This window comes from Nothobranchius furzeri, chromosome 9 (assembly GCF_043380555.1).
Source record: "Nothobranchius furzeri strain GRZ-AD chromosome 9, NfurGRZ-RIMD1, whole genome shotgun sequence".
In the NCBI taxonomy this organism is placed as follows: Eukaryota; Metazoa; Chordata; class Actinopteri; order Cyprinodontiformes; family Nothobranchiidae; genus Nothobranchius; species Nothobranchius furzeri.
The window spans coordinates 55,604,558-55,629,790 of record NC_091749.1 but is presented as its reverse complement, the minus strand read 5'-3'; the positions used below and the strand labels follow the sequence as shown (position 1 = coordinate 55,629,790).

At 41.7% G+C, this 25,233-nt stretch overlaps 1 protein-coding gene across 1 annotated transcript; it reads right to left on the bottom strand.

Annotated features, from left to right (window-relative positions):
• Window positions 1–7,645: 7,645 nt before the first annotated feature.
• Window positions 7,646–24,183, bottom strand: zdhhc7 (zinc finger DHHC-type palmitoyltransferase 7). Its single transcript, XM_015952886.3, has 7 exons — window positions 24,020–24,183; window positions 17,609–17,959; window positions 10,680–10,804; window positions 10,322–10,418; window positions 9,704–9,785; window positions 8,116–8,246; window positions 7,646–8,038 (listed from the first exon to the last, which is right to left on the bottom strand). Exons 2-7 carry the CDS (start codon window positions 17,951–17,953, stop codon window positions 7,856–7,858), a joined length of 963 nt encoding a protein of 320 aa, XP_015808372.1. The 5' UTR covers window positions 17,954–17,959; window positions 24,020–24,183; the 3' UTR covers window positions 7,646–7,855.
• Between the last annotated feature and the right edge of the window lie 1,050 nt (window positions 24,184–25,233).

Genomic DNA, 25,233 nt, shown 5'->3' with positions numbered 1-25,233 from the left:
CTGGACAGAGAATTCTGCTGTTGTGTCCTTGGGCAAGACACTTAACCCACCTCGCCTGCTGGTGGAAGTCGGAGGGACCGGTTGCACCTGTTCTCGGCAGCCTCGCCTCTGTCAGTGCGCCCCAGGGCAGCTGTGGCTACATCATAGCTCATCATCATCAGTGTGTGAATGTGTGTGTGAATGGATGAATGATACACCGTAGTGTAAAGTGCTTTGGAGTCCTTACTCTGAGAGGTGCTATACAAGTGCGCGTCATTCATCATTTAGTTTTGGTAGCGCACTGCCTTCCCCCCCTGAGGCGCTGGATGGTGGACCAGAATCTCCTCGAAGCCGTACAGAAGTCTTGCTCCACGGTCTCACCGAACTCCTCTCATGCCAGGGTTTTTGTCTTGGCGACCACCCGAGCCGTGTTCCGCTTGGACTGCCGGTACCCGTCAGCTGCCTCTGGAGTCCCACAGGCCAAAAAGACCTGATAGGACTCTTTCTTCAGCTTGACAGCATTCCTAACTGCCAGTGTCCACCAGCGGGTTTGGGGGGTGCCACCACGACAGGCAGTTAATTCTACTGTTATTTATTTAATACCAGAATTTACACTCAACAAAAATATAAACGCAACATCTTTGTTTCTGCTCCGATTTTCCATGAGATGGACTTAATGATCTAAAATTCATTCCAGATACACAATATTACCATTTCTCTCAAACGTTGTTCACAAATCAGTCTAAATGTGTGTTAGTGAACACTTCTACTTTGTTAAGATAATTCATCCCACCTCACAGGTGTGCCACATCAAGATGCTGATCCGACATCATGAGTAGTGCACAGGTGTACCTTATACTGCCCACAATAAAAGGCCACCCTGGAATGTGCAGTTTTGTCTCACAGCAAAATGCCACAGATGCCCCAAGCATTGAGGGAGTGTGCAATTGGCATGCTGACAGCAGGAATGTCAACCAGATCTGTTGCTCGTACATTGACTGTTCATTTCTCCACCATAAGCCGTCTCCAAAGGTGTTTCAGAGAATATGGCAGTACATCCAACCGGCCTCATAACCGCAGATGACGTGTAACCACACCAGCCCAGGACCTCCACATCCAGCAGGTTCACCTCCAAGATCATCTGAGACCAGCCACTCAGACAGCTGCTGAAACATTTGGTTTGCATAACCAAACAATTTCTGTACAAACTGTCAGAAACCGTCTCAGGGAAGCTCAACTGCATGCTTGTCGTCCTCATCGGGGTCTTGACCTGACTCCAGCTTGTCGCCATAACAGACTTGAGTGGGCAAATGCTCACATTTGATGGCATCTGGCACACTGGAGATGTGCTCTCTTCACGGATGAATCTCGGTTTACATTGTTCAGGGCAGATGGCAGACGGTGTGTGTGGCGTCGTGTGGGTGAGTGCTTTGCTGATGTCAGTTGTTGTGGATTGAGTGGCCCATGGTGGTGGTGGGGTTATGGTATGGGCAGGCATCTGTTATGGACGAAGAACACAGGTGCATTTTATTGATGGCATTTTGAATGCACAGAGATACTGTGATGAGATCCTGAGGCCCATTGTTGTGCCGTACATCCATGAACATCACCTCATGTTTCAGCAAGATAATGCACGGCCCCATGTTGCAAGGATCTGCACACAATTCTTGGAAGCTGAAAATGTCCCAGTTCTTGCATGGCCAGCATACTCACCGGACATGTCACCCGTTGAGCATGTTTGGGATGTGCTTGACCGGCGTATACGACAGCATGTACCAGTTCCCACTAATATCCAACAACTTCGCACAGCCATTGAAGAGGAGTGGACCAACATTCCACAGGCCACAATTGACAATCTGATAAACTCTATGCGAAGAAGATGTGTTGCACTGCATGAGGCAAATGGTGGTCACACCAGATACTGACCGGTTCTGAGTCCCCAGACCCCTAATAAAGCAAAAAAAAAAACAAAAAAAAAAACTGTACATTCCAGGGTGGCCTTTTATTGTGGGCATTATAAGGTACACCTGATGATCAGATCAGCATCTTGATGTGGCACACCTGTGAGGTGGGATGGATTATCTCAGAAAAGCACAGGTGCTCACTATCACAGATTTAAACTGATTTGTGAACAATGTTTGAGAGAAATGGTAATATTGTGTTTATGTTTATGTATTTAGCAGACACTTTTCTCCAAAGCAACTTACAAGTGATAATCGGCATGTTGCCCTTGAGGCTAATAACAACAATAACAACAACTTGACATCAATATTGTCTATCTGGAATTAATTTTAGATCCTTAAGTCCATCTCATGAAAAATCGGAGCAGAAACAAAGGTGTTGCGTTTATATTTTTGTTGAGTGTATGTATGTGTTTAACACATATTTATTTATTTATTGAAATCCCAGCATTTATTTCAATGCAAGTATTTATTTAAAGTATTTCGGTTATACAGGTCGGCGTTTCAGGTTTCAGCTGCAGGAAGCCAGGCAAACAATAAGCATCATATTTTTGTCACAGTGATCTTGTGTGTGTGGAACTGGACAAGTTCAGAACAGGCAGAAAGGCAACAGGTGTTAGAAAGAGAGACTTTGCTACTGAGATTGTTTTTGTTTCCTATGTTCATCTTACAGTTTTTCTCCATTGGTTTGGCTCATTTCTTGAAACTGAAATTACATTCTCAAACCTCTAAGATCATTTGGCAAAACACTGTTACAGTTTAGCACAACACTATACCTGCAAAAGCTCATATCTCTACCAAAACGGTTCACTCAGGCTTCAATCAAAATCCCTTTCTCATTTAAACAGTCAGTGTCTCCAAAATAGCAAAAAATCCTTCTCAGTAGCTTTGGCTCATTTCTTGACACATATCGGACATTCTCATCATCATTCTTGGTGATTTTGTCAAATTAAACCTGGAAGGTTGATCACAACAACATGGATTACCTGCAAAAGCTCATATCTCTCCTAAAACCGTTCACTCATGTGTCAAAACATTTCTTTCTAATTTGAACAGTCAGTGCCCCCAAAATGCATTGTCCCTTTAGCATTGTGTGAGTACTGCCATACAAAATATTTAGATGTTTTGTCTCTATGGCAAAAATAAACAACAATATACAACCGAACAGAATAGCCTCCAAGGTTTGATATCACAGATTGCACTCACACTACCAAGGAAATTATAACCATTTTTTATTCACACGCAAAGAAAGTTTCACACATATGTAAAAAGAAAATGTACATTTTCTTCCTCCTCTTCCTTGAGGAAGAACTTCCTCTTGTCCGTTTGCTTGTTCTTGTCTATCCATGTTCAGAGATCAGACTGGCGCTGGTCAAGCTCTATATATCTGTGTTTGGCAGCACACGATCATGGTAAAAAAAAATGGTAGGCATGTGTGACACTCTCCGTTCGTTCAATCAATCAATCAATCAAATTTTATTTCTAAAGCGCTTTTCAAACAAAGTGTTATTCAAAGTGCTTTACAAAATGACCCCAGATTCCCATAACAGGTTAAAAACATTAACAAACATATGCAATCACACGCACACACACACACAGACTCACACACACACAGGAGTAAAAATTATATTAGGCTGAGTCCAGATGAGCCAAGTATGGTAACGCAAGGAAACGCCATCAGAGGAGCCGTCTGTCCCGGCAGCATCAGGTCTTCCACACTAAGTCAGGGCGCTCAGTGGAGGGGGAGCATAGACCCCCACCTATAGAGCGCCCAGGAAGCTACAGTCGACCACAGCTCCCGGGGCAGAGGGCCCCCACAGAGGAAACACTGGATTAAAATGAGTAAAAATGTAATAAAAGAGCTAATATAAATGACAAAAATTAGAAAATAAGTAATAAATAAAATGATATAAACAGTAAAATACTAATTTAAATAATAAAACTGTGCTAAAATATAATCATATAGAACATGCAAAGCAAGTAATAAAATATAATCATGTAAAACTAGAAATAAAACTGTAGTAAATGTTTAGATAAAAGCTAACCTAAAAAGATGGGTCTTGAGTCTTGACTTAAAAACATGAACGTTCTCTGCGGCCCTGAGGTCCTCTGGCAGCTCGTTCCAGAGGCGAGGGCCATGACACTGGAAGGACGCCTCGCCGTGAGTTTGTGTCCTGACTTTAGGGATGACCAGGAGACGCCTGCCAGAGGAGCGCAGAGTCCGCGAGGGTTCATATTGTAAAAGCAGTTCTGATAGATAAGAAGGCCCAAGACCGTTAAGACACTTAAAAACCATTAGAAGAACCTTAAAATTGATCCTGAAACGTACGTTAGTCTACTTTCAACTGTCAATGACTGTCATCAATGTATCAAATATTCAAAGAAATTCATAAATGGTATTCATGGTATTATGTTCTTGACCAATTCTGACAATTGAACAGACAGTTTTGCATGTGAGTACTTACACAATGAAATCATGCTGACGTGTTTTAGAGAGAATGATCATTAGACTGAGAATCAACTAATCAGTTTAGATCTACAAGATCTATTCATTTGGAAAATGTGCTAAATGTGGGCTAACTGTATAACTGTAGGCTACATGTACTTAATCATTTGCAAAGATTCACTGAGACAATTGAGGCATGTACTAAGGCATTTGCCATTTGATAAAATGAATGAGAAATGCTGTTCTGTTGTGAACATTTGCAAAGAGGTTTGGAGGTTTGTCCATGTTATTTTGAGAATGTAATTTCTGAGCCAAAGCAATGGAGAAAATCTGTAATTAGAGGACTTGGCACCCTTAAGTGGTGACATGTTGGAACTGCACTTCGGTTCTTATTAAAACATTTAGAAGAGAACAATTTAACTTCATTATCTCAATGAAGCTGAAAAGAAAACTTTGTTTTTGTTCTTTTGGGAGTAATAATATTAAGGGAGAGAAGGAGAAGAGGGAACTACATTTGTAAAGTTATAAAGGTAACTTGAACTAAACACTTATTGTAAATTATTTCAAAGTAAAAGAATACAGCATTTGTGGCATTAGCGACGAGGGTATTCACTTTGAAAGTCTATTTCTCTTATTTAGCTAAAACACTGATAAAACTTTATTTATGTAACCCCGTTAAACACAACGGTTGCGTGGAACCAAACCCAGCTAGCTAATATTCCAAAGGATAACTTTTTTATGAACGAGGGGAGTTGGCGCCCTTTAGTGGCAAGAAGCTAGAACTACACTCTGGTTCTGTTAAACCGTTAAGAAAAGATTTTTGGCCTCCTTGGCTTCCTTATAAACAGTTTTAACATTTGTTTTTGTTGTCTTATGAGCATTAATACTAAGAATGAAATGAGGGAATGACATTTATAAATTTACAACAGTTCTTTAGTAGACTAAGCATCACTCCAGTCCTTACATCTCAACTATCACAACTCCATCAAGTATAGCATCATATGATACTGAGCAACACGTACATTTTGCTTTCAATATAGTTTTTTTTAATCAAATATTTAAAAAGTAATTACCATTGATAGGCTTGATTTATTCAAGTTTATTATGTAAAAGAATGACATTAACAATGACATTTTGACACACTTTAAAATAAAATAAACTCAACACATTCAGTTTAACATGTCATTAATAGTTACCTTTATACTTTATTTATAAAATTGAAAGATTTTTGTTCTTAAAGAAACCGTTCATGGCAGAGTTAAATAGGACATCTATCGTTGTTACTGTACATTACAAAAAAAGTCTCTTTAACCCAAACATTCGGCGTAAATTCTCTTTAACCACAAACCAGTGAGAAAAAGTTTTGACAGCATAGTGTTATGACCGTTTTTCATATGCACAACATCTGTCTCATCACAGTGACCAAATCTTTTTGTCACACAGCAGCAGGTCGAGAAATCATGATGGATTAAATCTGTTCCAACTGCTCATCTGGACTGAACACGAACGTAAAACCACACACCTCATAACAGAATCTCATCTTGAGACATTAACAGCGTCCGAGTTCAGTCATGAAACAAGACGCTCCTACTGTTAAAATCATAGCATGCTGCCCCACCACTGACATGTGTCAGTCCCTCTTTAACTCTGTTTTCAGCAAGACACAAACAACCACGTAAGCCTCATTACTCCAAGACCTGCTTTGGAGGTTGGCTTCTAATCTAGTAAACATCGTTTGTTAACTGGACTTTTCCTCGTTAGATCTGAATGTCATTTTGCAACGGTTTACAAAACCAGCTGCTGCTTCATTTAACATCATATTTAAGCATTCGCAAAACAATACAGCTTTCCAAACAAATGTCAAACTACCTGCATTTTAAACATACATCTGGATGTGATGTGATTTCCTCCAGGGCATATTGGCTGATTTTTGCTTGTTGTCATTTAAAAACTTGATGGATGACATATGCTTAAGATGAAAATCTTTCACTACAGCAACATTTTTAGAGGCCAGAATGAAAAAAATCACCTGATGTGATGCAAGCGCTCAGTGCTCTGGTCCTAAATTAGACAGTTATACATTCAAATGACAGGATGTTTGCTAACACATGTAGCCCAAGAGCTTTCAGTTTCACTGTGTTTTGTAAACGGTGGAGATTCTCATCTCCTTACAACCACATTAAAAAAAGACACAATTCTGTACAAATTGCAGAAAATATGAGGTTGCCATACCAGATACTCGACTTTAAATCTTATGTTCAGAAAGCAGCAGTTACCGGTGCAGCCAGGCTCTTTTATTTACGAACAGCAAAAACCGATTCAAGAGTCTGCATGGTTTAAAATGCTTTGATAACACTGAGGAGAAGCTCCTGTCCCGCTATGGAGAGAAAAAATGGCCCTGAAGGATCTGTTGATATTTTTGAAAACCCTGCAGGTTTATCCATAGATCAGTTAAGTTTTCAATCTTCCCAAATCCTCTTTTTTTTTGGTGTTGCTGCAGCAAACAGGTGAAAAAGGTGCATGCAAACGTGATTCAGGGTGTAAAAGCAATGAGGCAACATTCAAACGCTCCCGTATTTCTTGTTTAAACCCACAGGCGGCTTCCGAATTCCCAAATAGGAAACATGAAAAAAAAAAAAAAAGTTGTCTTGTTACAAAAATGTAAGGGAGGCATCTGGTGGTTCTAAAAATGCAGCAAAGCTGTTAAGCAGCACGTAGGAGTGGGTAAACGGCAAATGAATTAAAATAAAAACAACCGCTGAAGGCTTAGGTTAACAGTAGTCTCTAGATGAAGTTGATGATGTTTCAGCAGGAATTAGGCATGTATTAAAAATGATGGCTCATGTGAAGAAAACATTTCTGCTCAAAGCAGCAAAAACTCCCAAAGCAAATGAACAGATGGGAAATAAAACCTGGGTCCTCTTGAATAAGAGGAAGTCTCATGATTCACAGTAGCCTGTTCAGTTCTGAAGATGATGAAAGCCTCGTTTCCAGCCTGAGACAGAGCGAGTGGGCTGTTCTGCATGCATATCGTTGCTGTTCCGTCAGACAGGACGCTCTCTGATGTCCACTGTCCTCCCTATTTGGGCCTGTGATGCTTTGGGCTCAACCATAACAAAAGATACGCTGCAGCGTGCCCCTTTAAAACATCTGAATGTTTGATGTGCACAGTCCTTGAGCTGCTTGTTAAAAGTGCATGAGCTGAATTTGGTCTCTTGAGTTCCAGACAGCATGCTTTACAAAGAAAACCCAACGCGTTACTCATGTATTGATAAACGGTCCAATTGTTGAAGATGCTTGTGCAGAACATCGCCAAAGGTGTAGAGTCCTCAACAGTCAGAGAGGCGGTTCAGACGCACCGAGGTTCCACCGTAATCCGTCTACCCGTCAGATGGGGACAGCCTCGGGGAGAAGTCCATTGTAGTTTTTACCACAGAGCACGTGACTCCCAGCCAGCTCATCCAGATTGTCAAACAGAAAACTCTGAGCCGCCCCGGCGACCGTGACTCAACAGCAACAGGCGCCGCAGCTGCAGACCCATGAAGGGATTACACCACAAGAGTGAGGGCGGACCCCCAAACACAGCTCTCATCCCATCCCATCTCATGTGGCGCTCCCACGTCGGCTTCTCATTTTTAAGACGTTCGATCTCCTGAAAAATGATCAGACCAGTTTGTATGGAGTAGCCACTCTAACTCGTTAACCGGTACAAAAAGGGTAAGCACTCACTGTCTCATCGTTGCAAATGGAGTGGATCTGCGTACCGAACATTACAGCGGTGAAAGTGAGGAAGAGGATGGCTTCAAGGCAGAGGAAGATTAGCAGCAACACGGACACTCCTGGAGAGAAGTCACTGCACTCTGTGCACCAGAGAAGAAGCACGTTTAAAGGGTTAGTTCGAACTGAACTAACCACTGCATCAGCTAGCAGCGAGTACAAAGATGAAAACGCCTGAAAGGATTGTTTTTGTTCAGTTTAAGCGATTAAAAACTGCATTAGACCACTTCAAACAGACAAGCTAATTAACGTAACAGAGTCTAAGTCTAACAAAGCAGATTATTCACAGAATGAAAACCTTAATTTAATCTATTGATCCAGCAAAGGAGCAAGAAGAGCAGCAGCTCTGTGCTGATTTTACAAAACTTGTTTCTATGGTTTTCGTTAAAGACATATACTACATGTAGAAACTTCTACAGGTCTTGTTTACAGAGAAACCGTGTAATTCTTGTCCTTTCATACACCGGTTGAATGTGAACATTTTCTTCAACCCCATCGCCGGCGGCCACAAAAAGGAAACAGATGAGAAAACCATTGGATCAGAAATGGACAGTCTCTTGTACGTCAGATAAAAATAGCATTCATGGCCCCGCCCACCTTGGCTCGCGAGCGCAGAAGGTGGATGTTGATTTAGCAGCCAGGAGACAGCAGAGAGAATCTCAGCTAGTAGAAGTTAATTGTTAGCATTAGCAACTCCACAGCATGGTGGAACACATTTAGCTAGTGTTATTTGTTATTGAAACATCAAAAACGATGAGCAAACGGAGGCAGCGGAAGAGTGGCTTTGCTGTTAGCCAGTAAGAGACGAGATGATTGCATATCATGAATATTAATGAGTAAGACTTGTAATCCTGATTTTCTCCAGCTGCCACACCTCCAACTAACTTCTACCCCAGGGTAACTGCAGGTTTAAGGGAGCCAAATGTAAGACTTTTTAAGACCTTTTTTAAGGCCACTTTGACCAAATTTAAGCTTTAATTTCCAGCTACTGCCTGGAACCGGTGCTAACCACATAGCAAACGTGGGATTAGCCATCCAGTTACCATTAAACTTGCACTTCCCCATGGCGCAAGCGCCCACTAGCTTAACCAGCTAATGTGCTCATCTAAAAATAGTCCCCTTTCACAACCAACTGAATGTGTACGGTTCCGCTTACGCCAACATCATACACAAAAAAAGCTGAACACTAACTAGAAATTCATGAAAATTTTATAGAAATAAAAAAATCATGTTTATTGGGTCTTTGGTCATTTAAGACCTTTGGAAACTGTATTTAAGGATTATTTGTCATTTTAAAGGATTTTTAAGACCTTAATTTTGGAAAAGCAAATTAAAGACTTTTTAAGGACCCGCGGATACCCTGCTACCCCCTGAAACAGGAGCGTGAGAGCTTTTTCCAAAACAGAAATGACTTGCAATGCATTCACTCATTCATACTTGAGAACACAGCAGATTTATTGAAAAGACAAGTGAATGAGAGCTTTAAACCCATAACAAACTGAACAAATCTAAAGTGTAAATGCAGGAAGGACTTACTTACCATTCCACTGGACTTTAATACAAGTGAAGAAATGCATGCCACTTAGACCCAGGGCATGTGCAGAAATCAAGGCAATGTACATCTGAGAGAAAAACCCAGAACAGAAAGAATTGTGATGACATCTCACTCCAGATTTTATGTACAGTACAACTTAACACATCTTTGATTTTCAGTCTTTTTAAGAAACAATCTCATTTTCATGCTATACCTCGATTTTTAATGGACTAGTGTCTCCATCGGTGTGAAACGAGTGCAAATTCGATCATTTAATGACAGGTAATCCTGCCCTGCTCCGCCATATGTGGCAGCCGTAGTTTTCTGTTGTTCCAAAACTTCCAGTCAGCATATAAAGCAATAAATAATGCTGATGTTATCAGGAGGGTTACAGTTGGCGATAAGCACGTCTGTGACGGAAGCCCGTTTCTTCTGCGCATTAGCGAGATGGAGCATAAGCCCCACAGCGAGGAGACTTTCATTTGCAAACTGTATTTTCTTGATTCATATAAAACACAATAAAAATTATAATTAAAGCAACCTAATAAATATAAGAGCAACTATTTACAAATGGCCGCAACACTCTCCAAACATTCCTCTCCATGACAACCTCTGTGTACTCACAGTAAAGAGCACAAAGTATCTCTGATTCTTTTCTCCCACACAGTTATTGACCCACGGACAGTGATGATCCATCTTCCGGATGCACCGTTTACAAATACTGCAGGGAGGAGAGGGAGAGATGGTAACTTGTGATCAAATGTCCCAGATGCCTTCGAAGACACAGCGAATGTTAAAAGTACTTTCTGAAAGATGAAAGTTGGAAAAATAAAATTGAGCTTTTCAAAGGTAAATATAGTTTCAAACACCTAAAGTGTCAGATTAAAGGATGCAGATGGATACAAGCTGTAGTGTTTTACAGGGAGGTCCCCTACAGTGAGGCTTTGCAGCAGCCAGACGCTATGAAAGCTACGAGACTGACCTGCAGTGGTGCGCCCTCTCAGGTTTGATGCTACAACACTTTGGACACTTGTAGATGACCTCACCGGGCTTAAGCTGCAAGCTCTCCATGTACTCCTTGGTTGCATTGCCTTTAGGAACTGCACCCTAAAGAAGTAGGGAAAGCAGAGTAAAATATAATAATTATTATATACAAACTGCATTTTTATCTTGACAGAGAAAGTATACAAGCTCAAGCAGATAATGTGAGAAACTTCAGCAGTTTTCTGTTTGTTTTCGTCACATGAGGCCTGATCCAGAGTCAGAGTGTCAGAAGTCACTGTGATGTTTTGAATGAATTAATTTGTTCAGCTTGTGCTGTACAGGACAAAAGCACAAGTGGAAGTTAAGAGTAACTTGTTGTTTCAACAATAGAATTAGACTTTAAATAGCACAAATTGGATGAGATGAGCGAAGGCACAATGTGGGGAAAATCAGGAAATGATTGTCGGTAACAATCCCTTTGTGGGAAATATAAAGCTACACATCGGGATATTTAAATAGAATGACCATGCTGTACGATTCAGATTCAACATGTTTCTGACCTCATATAAAGAGGTGTGTATTTAGATTAACCATTCGTGTAATAACGCAACCTAGAGGCAGTAGCTCAGCTCGCCTTGACTACTGTAACTAGATTTAATTTGTGGTGAGCAGGGTACGTTAGTGTTGTCATGGTGTAAAATGTAACCTCACAGTTGTGACCAAAATTATGATGGTTTTCTGTATTATGGCGGTATTTTTTTTAAAAACACGTTTTCAGACAACTACATAAAGCCTCTAAATCAGGAAAATATTGTCATCAGTCTAAATTTTGCATAAAATGTATTATTTTGTAATTATGTTGTTTATTTGTTTACCTTCTCTCCTTTTAGTGTTTAAAATAATCTCCCATAACTTCTTTTTTTTGTCTGTTTGATGTCATTTAAAAAAAATGAGATCAGATGATTCTCAGTACTCAAGTAGCATCCTAATCAAGTATTTGTTTTTACTCTTGATTAATTTCTTGGACAGCTACTTTTACTTGAGTAAAAGGCATTGATGTAGTGCTGCTCTTACTTAAGTACAGTTGCATACTCTACACAGCCGGCACCCAAACACTTCCCTCAGTGGGACAAAATAAAAATCTATATCTCCCACTCTTATTTATTATTTCACGATGAGCTGTTAGTCATTTTGAGTATATTACATTAACTAATTATAGCACCAGAAATGTGCAATATTTTCAGACAACTAAATAAACCTACCTCTCCCTGGACTGCCACCTTACCGTGGTGAGTGTCTCAGTGATCCTAGGAGCTAAGTTGTCTGAGGCTTTTTGCCTCTGGTAGGGTCACCCATGGCTAACAGGTTCTAGGTGAGGGATCAGACAAAGAGCAGCCCGAAGACCTCTTATGATGAATATAAATGGAAACTGTGTTCCCTCGCCTGGATGCGGGTCACCAGGGTCCCCCTCTGGAGCCAGGCCTGGAGGTGGGGCATGTTGGCGAGCGCCTGGTTGCCGGGCTTTCACCTATGGAGCCTGGCTGGGCACAGCGCGAAGAGGAAACGTGGGTCCCCACAGGGGGGAATAAGCAGTGCGCTACCAACACTATCTACAGTGGGGATGGGGACCTCTACTCAGGATGTTGTGGGTCGGTGGGCTGGCCTCACAAATCTCTGGTGCTGAGGCCACTGAGGTGGTTAAAAAGCTCTTCTGTGGCAAGGCTCCAGGGGTGGATGAGATCCGCCCGGAGTTCCTTAAGGCTCTGGATGTTGTGGGGCTGTGTTGGCTGACGCGGCTCTGCAATATCACATGGGCATCGGTGGCAGTCCCACTGGATTGGCAGACCGGGGTGGTGGTCCCCTTATTTAAAAAGGGGGACCACAGAGTGTGTTACAGCTACAAGGGGATCACACTCCTGAGCCTTCCTGGTAAGGTCTATTCAGGGGTTCTGGAGAGGAGGGTCCATCAGATTGTTGAACTTCAGATTCAGGAGGAGCAATGTGGTTTTCGTCCTGACCGTGGAACACTGGACCAGCTCAATACCCTTAGGGGGATCATGGAGGGTGCGTAGGAATTTGTCCAACCAGTCTACATGTGTTTTGTGGATTTGGAGAAGACGTTTGACCGCGTCCCTCGGGGGGCCCTGTGGGGGGTACTCCGGGAGTATGGGGTACCAGGCCCTCTGATACGGGCTGTTGGGTCCCTGTATGACCGGTGTCAGAGCAGTGTTTCCCTTACATAGGCGTAGCCGTGGCAGGCCACCACGGCTGAAATCCCAGCGCCACGCCTGCAAGATCCCAAGTTTTATAGATTTTATTTATTTTTTTGCGCTGTTTCCCGAAAAAGCAGCAGGAACTACTCTGTTGTTGCTTGTGATCTCAGCCGGCAGGCAGCAAGGAGGAGGAGGGAGGGCAGGGTGGTTACAGCTAGGGATGAGCCGTGGATAAAGCATTTTTGACAAATACGAGCATGAAATGAGTAAAACTCGTAAATATCTGTAATCGTGCTGAAGAAAAATCCTCATTGGGTAACTGCCTTCACACTCTGTGATTGGCCAGTCACATGGAGCGCCCGCCCCTCCCTACACACAAAACTGCTCCAGCCCACGCACACACACAGTAACGGATCTCTCTGTGCTTGCTTCACTGTTGCTCACGTTTCTTCAGTACTCCCTGGGTTTTCTTCAGCTCGCCTCTTTTTCGGTTGAATATTTAAAGTAACTTTTGTCTTAATGTACGTTGTGCATTTGACAAGACAGAGCTGAAAATGGCTCGTGCATGCGTCGCTCACTGCCTCCTCGCCGGTCGGGTTTTTTAAAATTATTTTTATTTCTCTCTCGCTCGCTCGCTCTCACTCACACAGACACAGACACAGACACAGACACACACACACACACACACACACACACACACACACACACACACACACACACACACACACACACATTGTTTTGTTTAACTGTGTGTTGGAAAAATGCCAACAACGTTAGGAAAAATCAGTTTAATCAAATTAAAATAAGTTGTGTCTGGTTCTAGTATTTCATATTTCCTAGTTCCTACTGCATGAGTTCAGATGTATTAATTCATGCACTTAAATATTAATGTTCTGATTTTACTGAAAAACTTGTTCTGTAACAGTTCCTTTACTATTGTGATCAAAAATATTTAATCTCAATTCTGAGGCTGCTCTGTAAATAGTTTTCAAATAAACAATACACATAGCAACTTCTGATCAATCCATATCAATTTCAGATTTAAAATAATGTATTGATGTAAACCACACCCACGACTTTCCAAATAATAAGGTGCATTCATCTGTGTATCTCCTTTGATCCACATTAGTGATATTTTCAGCACCAGAACAATGAAGCAAAGAAACAGATTCCTGAGTTTGTTAGTAATTTTATTTATTAGGTGCATCTGATCTGTTCTATTTTTCTCTGAAATTAGATCAAATTCCTAGGGGAAACACTGCAGAGCTCGGTCCGCATTGCCGGCAGTAAGTTGGGTTCGTTCCCAGTGAGAGTTGGACTCCGCCAAGGCTGCTTTTTGTCACCGATTCTGTTCATAACCTTTATGGACAGGATTTCTAGGCGCAGCCAAGGTGTGGAGGGCATCCGTTTTGGTGGCCTGACGATCAGATCTCTGCTTTTTGCAGATGATGTGGTCCTGTTGGCTTCATCAGAATGTGATCTTCAGCTTTTGCTGGAGCCGTTCGCAGCCGAGTGTGAAGCAGCTGGGATGAGAATCAGCTCCTCTAAATCTGAGACCATGGTCTTGATTCGGAAAAGGGTAGAATGCCTTGTCCGGGTCAGGGATGAGGTCCTGCCCCAAGTGGAGGAGTTTAAGTATCTCGGGGTCTTGTTCACGAGTGAGGGAAAACTGGAGTGTGAGATCGATAGGTGGATTGGAGCTGCATCTGCAGTGATGCGGGCGTTGTACCAGTCTGTCGTGGTGAAGAGAGAGCTGAGTCAGAAGGTGAAGCTCTCGATTCACCGGTCGATCTACGTTCCTACCCTCAACTATGGTCATGAGCTTTGGGTAGTGACCGAAAGAACGAGGTCGCGGATACAAGCGGCCGAAATGAGTTTTCTCCAAAGAGTGGCTGGGCTCTCCCTTAGAGATAGGGTGAGAAGCTTGGTCATCCGGGAGGGGGTCGGAGTAGACCCGCTGCTCCTCCACATCGAGAGGAGCCAGTTAAGGTGGCTCGGGCATCTGGTCAGGATGCCTCCTGGACGCCTCCCTGGTGAGGTTTTCCGGGCACGTCCAACTGGGAGGAGACCTAAAGGTAGACCCAGGACACGGTGGAGGGACTATGTCTCTCACCTGGCCAGGGAACGCCTTGGGATTCCCCCGGAGGAGCTGGCCCAAGTGGCTGGGGAGAGGAAAGTCTGGGCCTCTTGCCTTAGGCTACTGTCCCCGCGACCCGACTCTGGATAAGTGGATGAAAATGGATGGATGGATGGATGGATAAATAAACCTAGTGTAGTGATATTTAGTTTGTGTATTTATACACTGTAATTAGCCTGGCCAGCCAGCCCCATGCTTCCTTATGGGAAGTGCTTCATTTAGAATTAAACAGAGGACGAGTCTGGCAGGCCAGACTAAAATAAACCCTCTATATCAGGAAAATATTGTCCTCAGTTTGTGTCCTTCCAGTGAGATTTGCAGATTTGTGAAAATATCACGACGCAGAAAGAGACCAGCTCTTATCTGCCTCCTGGGAGCCCCATAATACATAGCGTCATTTCAATATGGGGGTGTCCACGACACGGTTTATATGCTGGCAGTGGGCGCTGCGGCTGCACTGGGGCGACTCGTTGCATTCTCCCTGAACCCAAAGTCCTCACATCATCCATTTCAACTAAAACGCTAACATTAACTTGCCTTGCATTTACTGTGGCATTGTGGGTGACGGTCACGCAGATGTGTCATGAGATTCTAAGTGTTACTGCCTTTCACACACGCTGTTTTTCCTGCAAGGTGCTACAAACAGGATATTTTCTATCAACTGTCCCTCAGTATTTTTCAAATATATAAAATATGCCCATACTTCCGACTTTGTCTTCTTTGAGGGCTGATAGATGTCCTGAGCGCTACAATCTCCTTCAGCCAATATTTCAGCTTTAGCTTCAAGAAAGTTTTGGTTGTAAAGTACAAAGTGCTCAAGTGTGGCAGCTTCAGCAGACACTGGACAGGGTCGCCGTGTCTACGCCACAGCAATCCACCGAGATAATATATATTTTTTAAATAAAATAATTATTATTGTCAACATTTTTACCGGGGTTTACCACTACATCGGTTACCGTGACATCCCTTGTACAGTAGCAAGGTTGCAACTTGTGCAAAATGCTGCTGCTAAATTTCTAAAGGGTAAAAAGGAAGTTTGATCATGTTACTCTGATTTCGGCTGCATGCTGCTTTTAGAATTTGTGCCTGACGACACCGATGCAGTCACATACACAGGTACGTACGCTCTGCTTGGAGAACCTTCTAATGCTCTCGGTGCCTAAAACAAATAAAGACGAGAGGAGACAGTTTTCTCCGTGGCAGGCCCAAAGCAGTTGTCCATAAGGGCTTTCACTTCCGTGATGGTTTTTAAAGCTAGACTGAAAACCTATTTTTATGATTTGGCGTTCACTTCTGGTTTTTAGTTTTCAACTTGGTTTTAACTCAGCTGTCACTGTTTTATAATGTTCTACTTGGTTTTATTCTGTTCTCATTTCATTGTGTCTGTAAAGCACCTTGATGTCCTTTTTCTGCTGGTAAGGCGCTATATCAATAAAGACTGAGCTGAGATGTATGAAAGCAGATGATTGAAGGAATGACAGTGGAGTGAACTGCTCTTTACAGCTTTCACACATTTCACAACCTCTCTTCAGCTGGATGTCCAAGTTCTTAATATCAAGTGACTCCGAGTCAGACAGTGACAGGCTTTCTGCTTGTTGCTTTGTTAACACAACCAGAGACTAGTGATGCACCGATATGAAATTTTTGGGCCGATACCGATATTAAGATCACTGTTATGGCCGATAACCGATGTTTGCCGATGCCGATATACTGACATTAATGCTTCTAAAATCAGAAATTTTGTATAAAATGCAAATGCTTAAAGTTGAATTTATGTTATTATGTACACACACCACACACATTTACACTTCTCAGATGATTTCATTCACTGTTCACATGACTAAACAAATACACATCACCCCCCTCACCCTCTGAAACAGGCAAACAAATGGAGAGAAGATGGAAAAAATATTGGTTGCTAATATCGGCCCAGTTTTATTTATTGGACCAATACAGATATGTTAAAAAAATGACTAACATCAGCTGATACCGATATTGATGCCGATATACTGTCCATCCCTACTAGAGACTCATTTATTCAGTTGGTAGAACAACAGTGGAATTATTTCCAACACAGAACACTGAGTTTTAGCTTCAACCCCATACAAAGTCTTAGGAGATGTATTTTTAAACAACTTGTTATTAACAGCTTTTAGGAGTGTGCATTAGCAAGAATCTGGGGATACAATAAATATCACATTAAAGGGATACGATTTGATGTGTCGCAATAACAAAAGCCAAATAATAAAATGTTTGCAATTTATAGAATTGAATTGAAAAACAAAGGGCAGACACTTCCAAGACACATCAAGCGTCATCACAAGTTACTGTTGTTCCGTCAGATTGAAGGCAGTAAAAACTGCTGCCACCCAGGGATCGGAGTTTAATTTGCACCACACAAAAGAAATGTTTGCATTTAAATTATCAAGAAAGGCATTGATACACCTGCTTTTGAATATCGATTCACCATCATAACACAAGATATTGCAATATTTCAACATATTGATAATTTCTTAAATCCCCAAACTGGAATTTCGAGTTTCCCCTGATCAGCTCATGTTAGAATCAGATCCTTACCGGGTCAGTCAGCATGGTGCGCAGGTGCGAGGCCAGTGCGAGCACAGCCAGGGAGTTGAAGGTGGCTCCATTCAGTAGAGAGTACCAGAAGCTCTTGGCGGGCAGTAGCATGACAAAGTTCACCACAAACTCAGCGTACAGAACCAGGAACCAGGTCATGCCTGCACACACCATACCACAACTGTCCTGAATGAACCACAGTGTGCGGTTCCCCACTGTGTGGCCCGAGTGGGGACCTCCAACCATCACTCCGGCTCCCAGGCTCCCCGCCTCAACATCTGCACCCGCCGACAGCAGCGGGTGGTGCTGCTCCATATCTCGTAGTCTGTGGTTTGAGGACTGCATCCTGCCCTAAGGAAAAAGACAAATATTAGAAAAAACAAACCTCATTTTAATACACACTCTGAGTGAGCATAACCCTAAATCTCAACAGCGACCTTTGAGTCATGCTGCTATAACTCAAAGAATCATGAGTCACTGGATTCTGTTTTCATGTCAAGGTCACCAGAGAACATTCAGGAGCAGCTCACAGACAAAGTCCGCAGCTTCAAGATAAATCAATGGTTATCCAGGTCGCTCTCGGAAACTGATCTTGCTGCTTCAGGCTAATAATAATCTGTAGACCCACTTGCTGGCTGCCAGCAGACCGGGCTGTTATTGATAAAGCAAACCAAATTAAACAAAGGGCTTTGAGTTTCTTCAGTGTAAAAAAAAACCACATTGCTATGTACACAGAATAATAAATGGTAATAAAATATAAAAGATCTGATTACACTGGAATGCTGATAGTGTGTACTGCAAACTACAGTAGAATGTGTATTTGTTTTACTTGTCCTCAGCTTTGCATACACCCAAAGGTTTACAGTTTCTTTAGTTAGCATAACTTTACAACTCACACAAACGTATTACAGTTATCCGAGTGCAACATTTCAGTGCTCATGAATCCGCCTGGTTATTGACACATTCTTTTAACAAAAACTATAATTTTGTTTTGTTATCCCTCAACTAATTTATGCCAATATTAATCAGGGCTCAGTATTAATTTAGAAAATCTCAAAAACCTTTATAAAAATGTTAAGAAATACAAAAACACATCTATAAGCCTTTTATTGTGACTACAAACTGTTGCACAGGGAAGATAATGGTGCATTATAGAAGAAAATAATATCTACATGCAATCTTTTTGTTGCCAAAAATTTAAAAACAAAATTGTAAGAAAGTTTGTGTTATTTCGGTCCGTTTCTTTTTGGATATAAACGCCAATGCAGACAATTACACAAATTTGGGGTGTGAACTGTCAAGAGCTGACCGGAAAGGGATGAGGATCCCAAGAGGCAGCCTAAGTCACGCCCATCTACCTCTGCACCATGGATCCCTGGAAGAACGAAAACACGAATGCAAATCAATGGGGCTAAAAACGCTATTTTCTAATTACGCTTGTTATGTGCCATGGATTTCACATATGATGTCCGGGAATTCTAAAGACATATTTTGATACCAAGACTGTACTTATTTTGGAAAAGGGGGAAACGCTACTTTAGGTTTTGTGTGACTACAAATGCGCTTCACAAAAGTGACGTCATCAAAGCAGACACGGAGAAAACTGAGGGAAAATGGCTGTAAGTTCAGCGAACTTCCCACAGGAAGAACGAACCACCATAAATGTGGTCACAGTGTTTCCCCTAGGAAACCTTTATGTTAATATTGTTTTATTTGATGCACTCCACTTTGAACTGCACCAATCCAGCAACTGCTGCGTTTTATTAAAGGTGAATACACAATATTTGCACAAAAATTGTTTTTGTTTTAAACTCTCAGTGACACACTTTGCAGGGGGGATTTGGCATTTAATTTTTCTTGGCGTCTGGAAAAACATCTTCTGCCCCCCTTTATTTGACTTTCTGCCCCCTTTCTTTTGGTCCAAGATCATTACTGGGCTGGCCCTATTATAAATGTTCTACACCCCTGCTTAGTAGACTTAATGAAGTATTTTTAAGCCAGTATAAAAATGACTGAAACACAAATTTACATATTTGGCATTATTGACAAATATCTTTGATTTAATTTAATTGTTAAGAACATCAAGATGCATTACAGTGAACATTATAATAAAGTAAAGTTTTCTAGTGCAGAGAGGAGACAACCCATAGAAGCACTGATTTGATCTCATTTCAGAGAAAAATAGAACAGATCAGATGCACCTAATAAATAAAATTACTAACATAAACTCAGGAATCTGTTTCTTTGCTTCATTGTTCTGGTGCTGAAAATATCACTAATGCGGATCAAAGGAGATACACAGATGAATGCATCTCGTTTATTATTTGGAAATTAGTGGGTGTGGTTTACATCATTATATTATTTTAAGTCTGAAATTGATATGGATTGATCAGAAGTTGCTATGTGTATTGTTTATTTGAAAACTATTTACAGAGCAGCCTCAGAATTGAGATTAAATATTTTTGATCACAATGGTAAAGGAAGTATTACAGAACAAGTTTTTCAGTAAAATCAGAACATTAATATTTAAGTGCATGAATTAATACATCTGAACTCATGCAGTAGGCACTAGGTAATATGAAATACAAGAACCATTTTATTTTAATTTGATTAAACTGATTTCTTCCTAACGTTGTTGGCATTTTACCCACACACAGTTAAACAAAACAATGTTGATGTGTGTGTGTGTGTGTGTGTGTGTGTGTGTGTGTGTGTGAGAGAGAGAGAGGGGGAGAGAGTTAAAATAATAAAAAAAAAAAAAATAAATGACCGGAGCGGAGGCAGTGACCGACGCACGAGCTCTGTCTTGTCAATGAAAAAAAGTCACTTTAAATATTCAACTGAAAAAGAGGCGTGCTGATGAAAACCTAGAGAGAACTGAAGAAACGTGAGCAACAGTGAAGCAAGCACAGAGAGATCCGTTACTGTGGGTATGTGTGTGCGTGGATGGGCCGGACGGACTGAGCTCCCAGCTGCAGTTTTGTGTGTAGGGAGGGGCGGGCGCTCTATGTGACTGGCCAATCACAGAGCGTGAAGACAGTCAGTTACCCAATGAGGATTTTCCTTCAGCACGATTACAGATATTTACGAGTTTTACTCATTTCATGTTTGTATTCGTCAAAAATGCTTTATCCGTACCGGATACTCGTCTGAAATGAGTATCCGGCTCATCCCTAGCTGTAACCACCCTACCCTGCCTCCTCCTCCTTGCTGCCTGCCGGCTGTGATCACAAGCAACAACAGAGTAGTTCCCGCTGCTTCTTCGGGAAACGGAGCAAAATAAAATTCAATACAACTTGGGATCTTGTAGGCGTGGTGCTGGGATTTCAGCTGTGGCGGGGCGCTACGGCTACGCCTATGTAAGGAAAACACTGGGTCATTTGGTAAGTAGCAGCTATGTTAGGGGAGTGGAGATCATGTGGTGACGTCACATATGCGATGTGCCGATTTCTGGTGTGTAGTCATGCTAATTACGAACTTTTACAAGCTAATAAATCTCAAAGTACGTGACTGGTGTGGTCGAAACACCCATCATTACTTTTCATTTAAATTGCAGTACAACATATGTGCGATCCAGGGCGTAAGGCAAAGCAGATTGGAAAATAGCGTTTTTAGCCCCATTGACCTGCATGCATGTTTTCATTTTTCCAAGGACCCATGAGCCGACCGGAAAGGGAGGAGACTTGGGCTCCCTATGGTGAGCTCTCTTTCTGTCAGACTGAACTTAAGGGGTAAAAACTGCTGCCACCTAGCAGTCGGGGTTTGAATTGCATGACACAACAAAAATACTGCACATTTTTATAAATTCTCTATTAAAAATTGATACACTGCTTTTAAACATTGACTCAGTATCATAACGCGAAATATCGCAATATTTCAGTGTATTCATATATTTTTACATCCCTAATTCAAATACAACAATTTATTTCTAAATCCGTGATGTCATCGTGATGAAACCTTTTCTTTTGCTAAAGTGAATGCCAGTCATCCCAGTTGCGTATTTCACAGGACAGTGGACACTGAAGGGTCCTGTTTGGGATATTTTCACACAGATCAACCATACGCTTTTACCACAAAGATACACCCCTGATCTAGGTTGTACTCTGCCCACTGATATAGCAAATAACCACTTCCTTCACCAAACCATTTCAATCAAATAAGACATTTCCAGTGACGTGGTTACTGCAGAGCGAAGCACTCAGGTTTTAGCTGACTAGCTCACAGATGTTTGCTTCTACTTTCCACAGCAGTGGGTAGAACTGACATAGCTTGCAAACTGGATAATGAGAAGAGGAGAGCTTTTTTCCTCTTGCTTGTTGTGCTGACATCCCAAAACAGCAAAGGCATCGTCCTGACTGCTCTCTTTGGGTGTTCATTTACCCCACAGGCCATCTTGGAAGTAGTGGCCTTATTAGTGGTGTGCATGTTACTGACATTACACACAGATTATGTTCCATTGAAATGTAAAAACGCTGCTGTTTATTTTTGCAATGGCCAACACATTTCCAGTCATTTTGGTTGTTTGCTCATAAAGACATCACAAAACATTAGGACACAGGAAGGACAGGAAATACCCTATCAAGTGAACATTATCAATCACAGTATGGAAAAAAACTCAGCAGCAGGGCGTAATTTAATGAAACCAGTGCCTTTTTCGCAAATCTCATTATGCTTATGATGGAAAGATAGCTTTACTTTTGTTGGGATGAATAACTAAAGTTTCACCCTCACTAACCAGACACAATCAGAACAACTGCTGTGCACAGGACGCTTATTAAAACATAGTTTTTCTGTAAAAAAATGAATAAAAAGAAAAGGATGTTAATTCCTTGAGGGTCAAGAATGGCAGCATTGATCTGTTGTGATCAATAAAGGGGGCTGGGCAGTCTTTTTTATTATTTTTTTTAACTAACATAACAAGCTGTCACCTCAACATCATCTAGCCCAGAACACGACAGAGTAACAAAGTAATGTATGCAAATAAATTAAATTTGTACCTAAATAAACAGATTTCACCAAATAAATTCCATTTATCATAAAACAGATTTGTTGCTCACTTAATGGAAACAAATGGGGAAGCAAGGCTATTATTTTTCCATGCATTTCTTTAGTTATAAATGCTGCTCTGAGCTTATATGTGTTAACTTATTCATGAGCCAACCGTTGATGACTGATGCAACACAAACAACCCACGTTTAGCTGACATTTTAGGACTTATATTGATCCCAATCTGCCTCAGCTATAAACACAAATGAAAATTGCTTTTCTTGTGAAAATATCATAGGAGGTCCGGCTGTTTTGAAAGTAAATAATGAGCAGAGCCAAATCAGTCAGTCATGTAAAAAATTGTAGCAGCACTTTGATACTCTATTATCACATTGACTGCTGCTGCTCCAAATTTCCCAATAGACATTTTCACTGGCCATAATCAGAATGAGGACTACGATATTTCCTGTTTTTGTATAATGCATTAGATAAACCAACTGTCCCCAATCTTGTGGAATAAAAAGACAGACAAGACATACTTCATACCCTTCAGATTTACAACAATGTGAGGCCGTGTACACACCCTGAAGCACTTTATAGGATGATGAAGCAAACAAATGTAGAGAGGAACATACGCTGACACCTGAGAAAGGCATCTACATGATACTTTTATAGTACAATACAAACATGTAGCTGCAACAAACATCCTTGTGTTTCATAACTCAAAATGCTTCCATCAGCAAGTGTTCACCAAAACCAAAAACATTTCATAACATTTTAGCAGTATTAACAAAACAACATCATCTGCAACCCAAATGCTGTCAGAAATGGTAAAGACATGACAAAGATTAGTTTATTATGTAACCAAGATAAAATCAACACTGAATAAAACTGACTTCCTCACTGGATGAAATCCTGAATTTTGCAAGAGCTTAGATGAAAATAACCACCAATTCGGATAGAAAGTATTACTATTATAACTATTATTATTATCTAGCTCATTACAAGAATTTTGACACTGGATACCTGTCTTTGATCATGACATTGGTTCAGAATAACTTAGAAATAAGGTCTCTGTAAACTTGAAAACAGCCACTGATTGCTGTTATTGGACAATGCGCATCAGACATTGATTATTAATGTCTGATCAGTTGGAGCTCACTTAATTATCCGGTTGTGACTGTTAATTTGGTGAAGGCTTTAGTAATAATCTTTAAGCTAAACAGATGATTTAGCTATTGCCTTAATGCAACAGTGACAGCGGTGTAAGTCGTGACATAAAACAAACGCCGGCTCAGTTGCTTGCACTTCATGCAACAGCACTGGCAGCTAAATCTCTGCTAACTAGCCAATGAAAGAAGCTAACACAGCTAACATGCTACCAGTGTATGAGAGCGCCTCCCGAGTGGCAGCTGAATTACATACCTTAACAGTCTTAATTCGGTACGTGGGGAACGTGTTATCAATTCATCTCATATTCCGTTTTAAATAAAAGTGAAGGCAACACAGTCGCACATCGGTAAGCAGCAGACAGCACACATCGCGCGAACAACGGGCTGACAGCAACCAGTAACAAACAAGCTTCCGGGTTGCACTTCGGTTTTTCTCGGCCTTTTCGTGAATATCCGGCAAAATTAATTGGAGTGAACAAGTGCCATCTAGTGGTTAAAGACAGCATGACACAATTAAAGCGCAAGGTTATCACATTTCCACTGCCCCTTCTGGTAATGTCTACTGATGCCCAGTGTTGGGAGTAACGCCGTTTAAGTATAACGGCGTTTCTAACGGCGTTCTTTTATAGGTAACGGAATAATCTAATTAATTACTTTTCCCGCCGTTGCAACGCCGTTACCGTTACTGGGGACGGAAGGTTGTGCGTTACTATGTGCTTGCCGAACGTTGAGCAACAGTGTGAGGCTTTCTGACCGCCACACGTCAGCTGCAGCCAGGGAGAGAGAGGTGTCGGTAACGCACTTACAAACACGATGATGATTGGCCGGGTGGGTGGAGACCCTCACGGTCTCAGTCACTGCATTCTGTAGACACAACGGGAATAACTCCGTTTAAAATAACCGCGTTAATAAAAAATCTTTCTTTCTGTAACGAGCAAACTAATTAATTACGTCTTCTTTTATCAAAACGTTGTTTCTGTTACTGATAAGAAAATGCGTGCGTGAAGCAGCGCGGTGTGTTGAAGCTGTCATCATCAGCTGATCAGGAGCTAAAGAGGCAGATGTTTAAGAGCATCACGGCCCGTGAAGAACGAGGAAGACGTGATGAATATCTACGGCTGCAGACCCCCCGCAGATTTGTTGCTGCAGCAGCGAATCTGCGGGTCTGCAGCCGTGCCCTAACCCCGGCTTTCCACGGGAGCCGTCAGCAGCACGTTACTGCAGCAGCACGTCATAGCTGCTGATAGGAACCGCTGTGGTCAACAGAACCTTTTCCACTGGAGCCGTCAGCAGCCGTCAGCAGCGCGAGTCGGCCGCGTCTCAGAAGCAGCATGTCGCGGCCTTTACGCGCCGGTTCTATTTTCTACGCGCGACGCCTCTGAAACGGGTCAAGTTCGACATTTTGGGGGAAGGAAAGACAGGAAATCGGACGTGGAAAAGGAGAGAAGCTACCGAGATTTTCAGAAT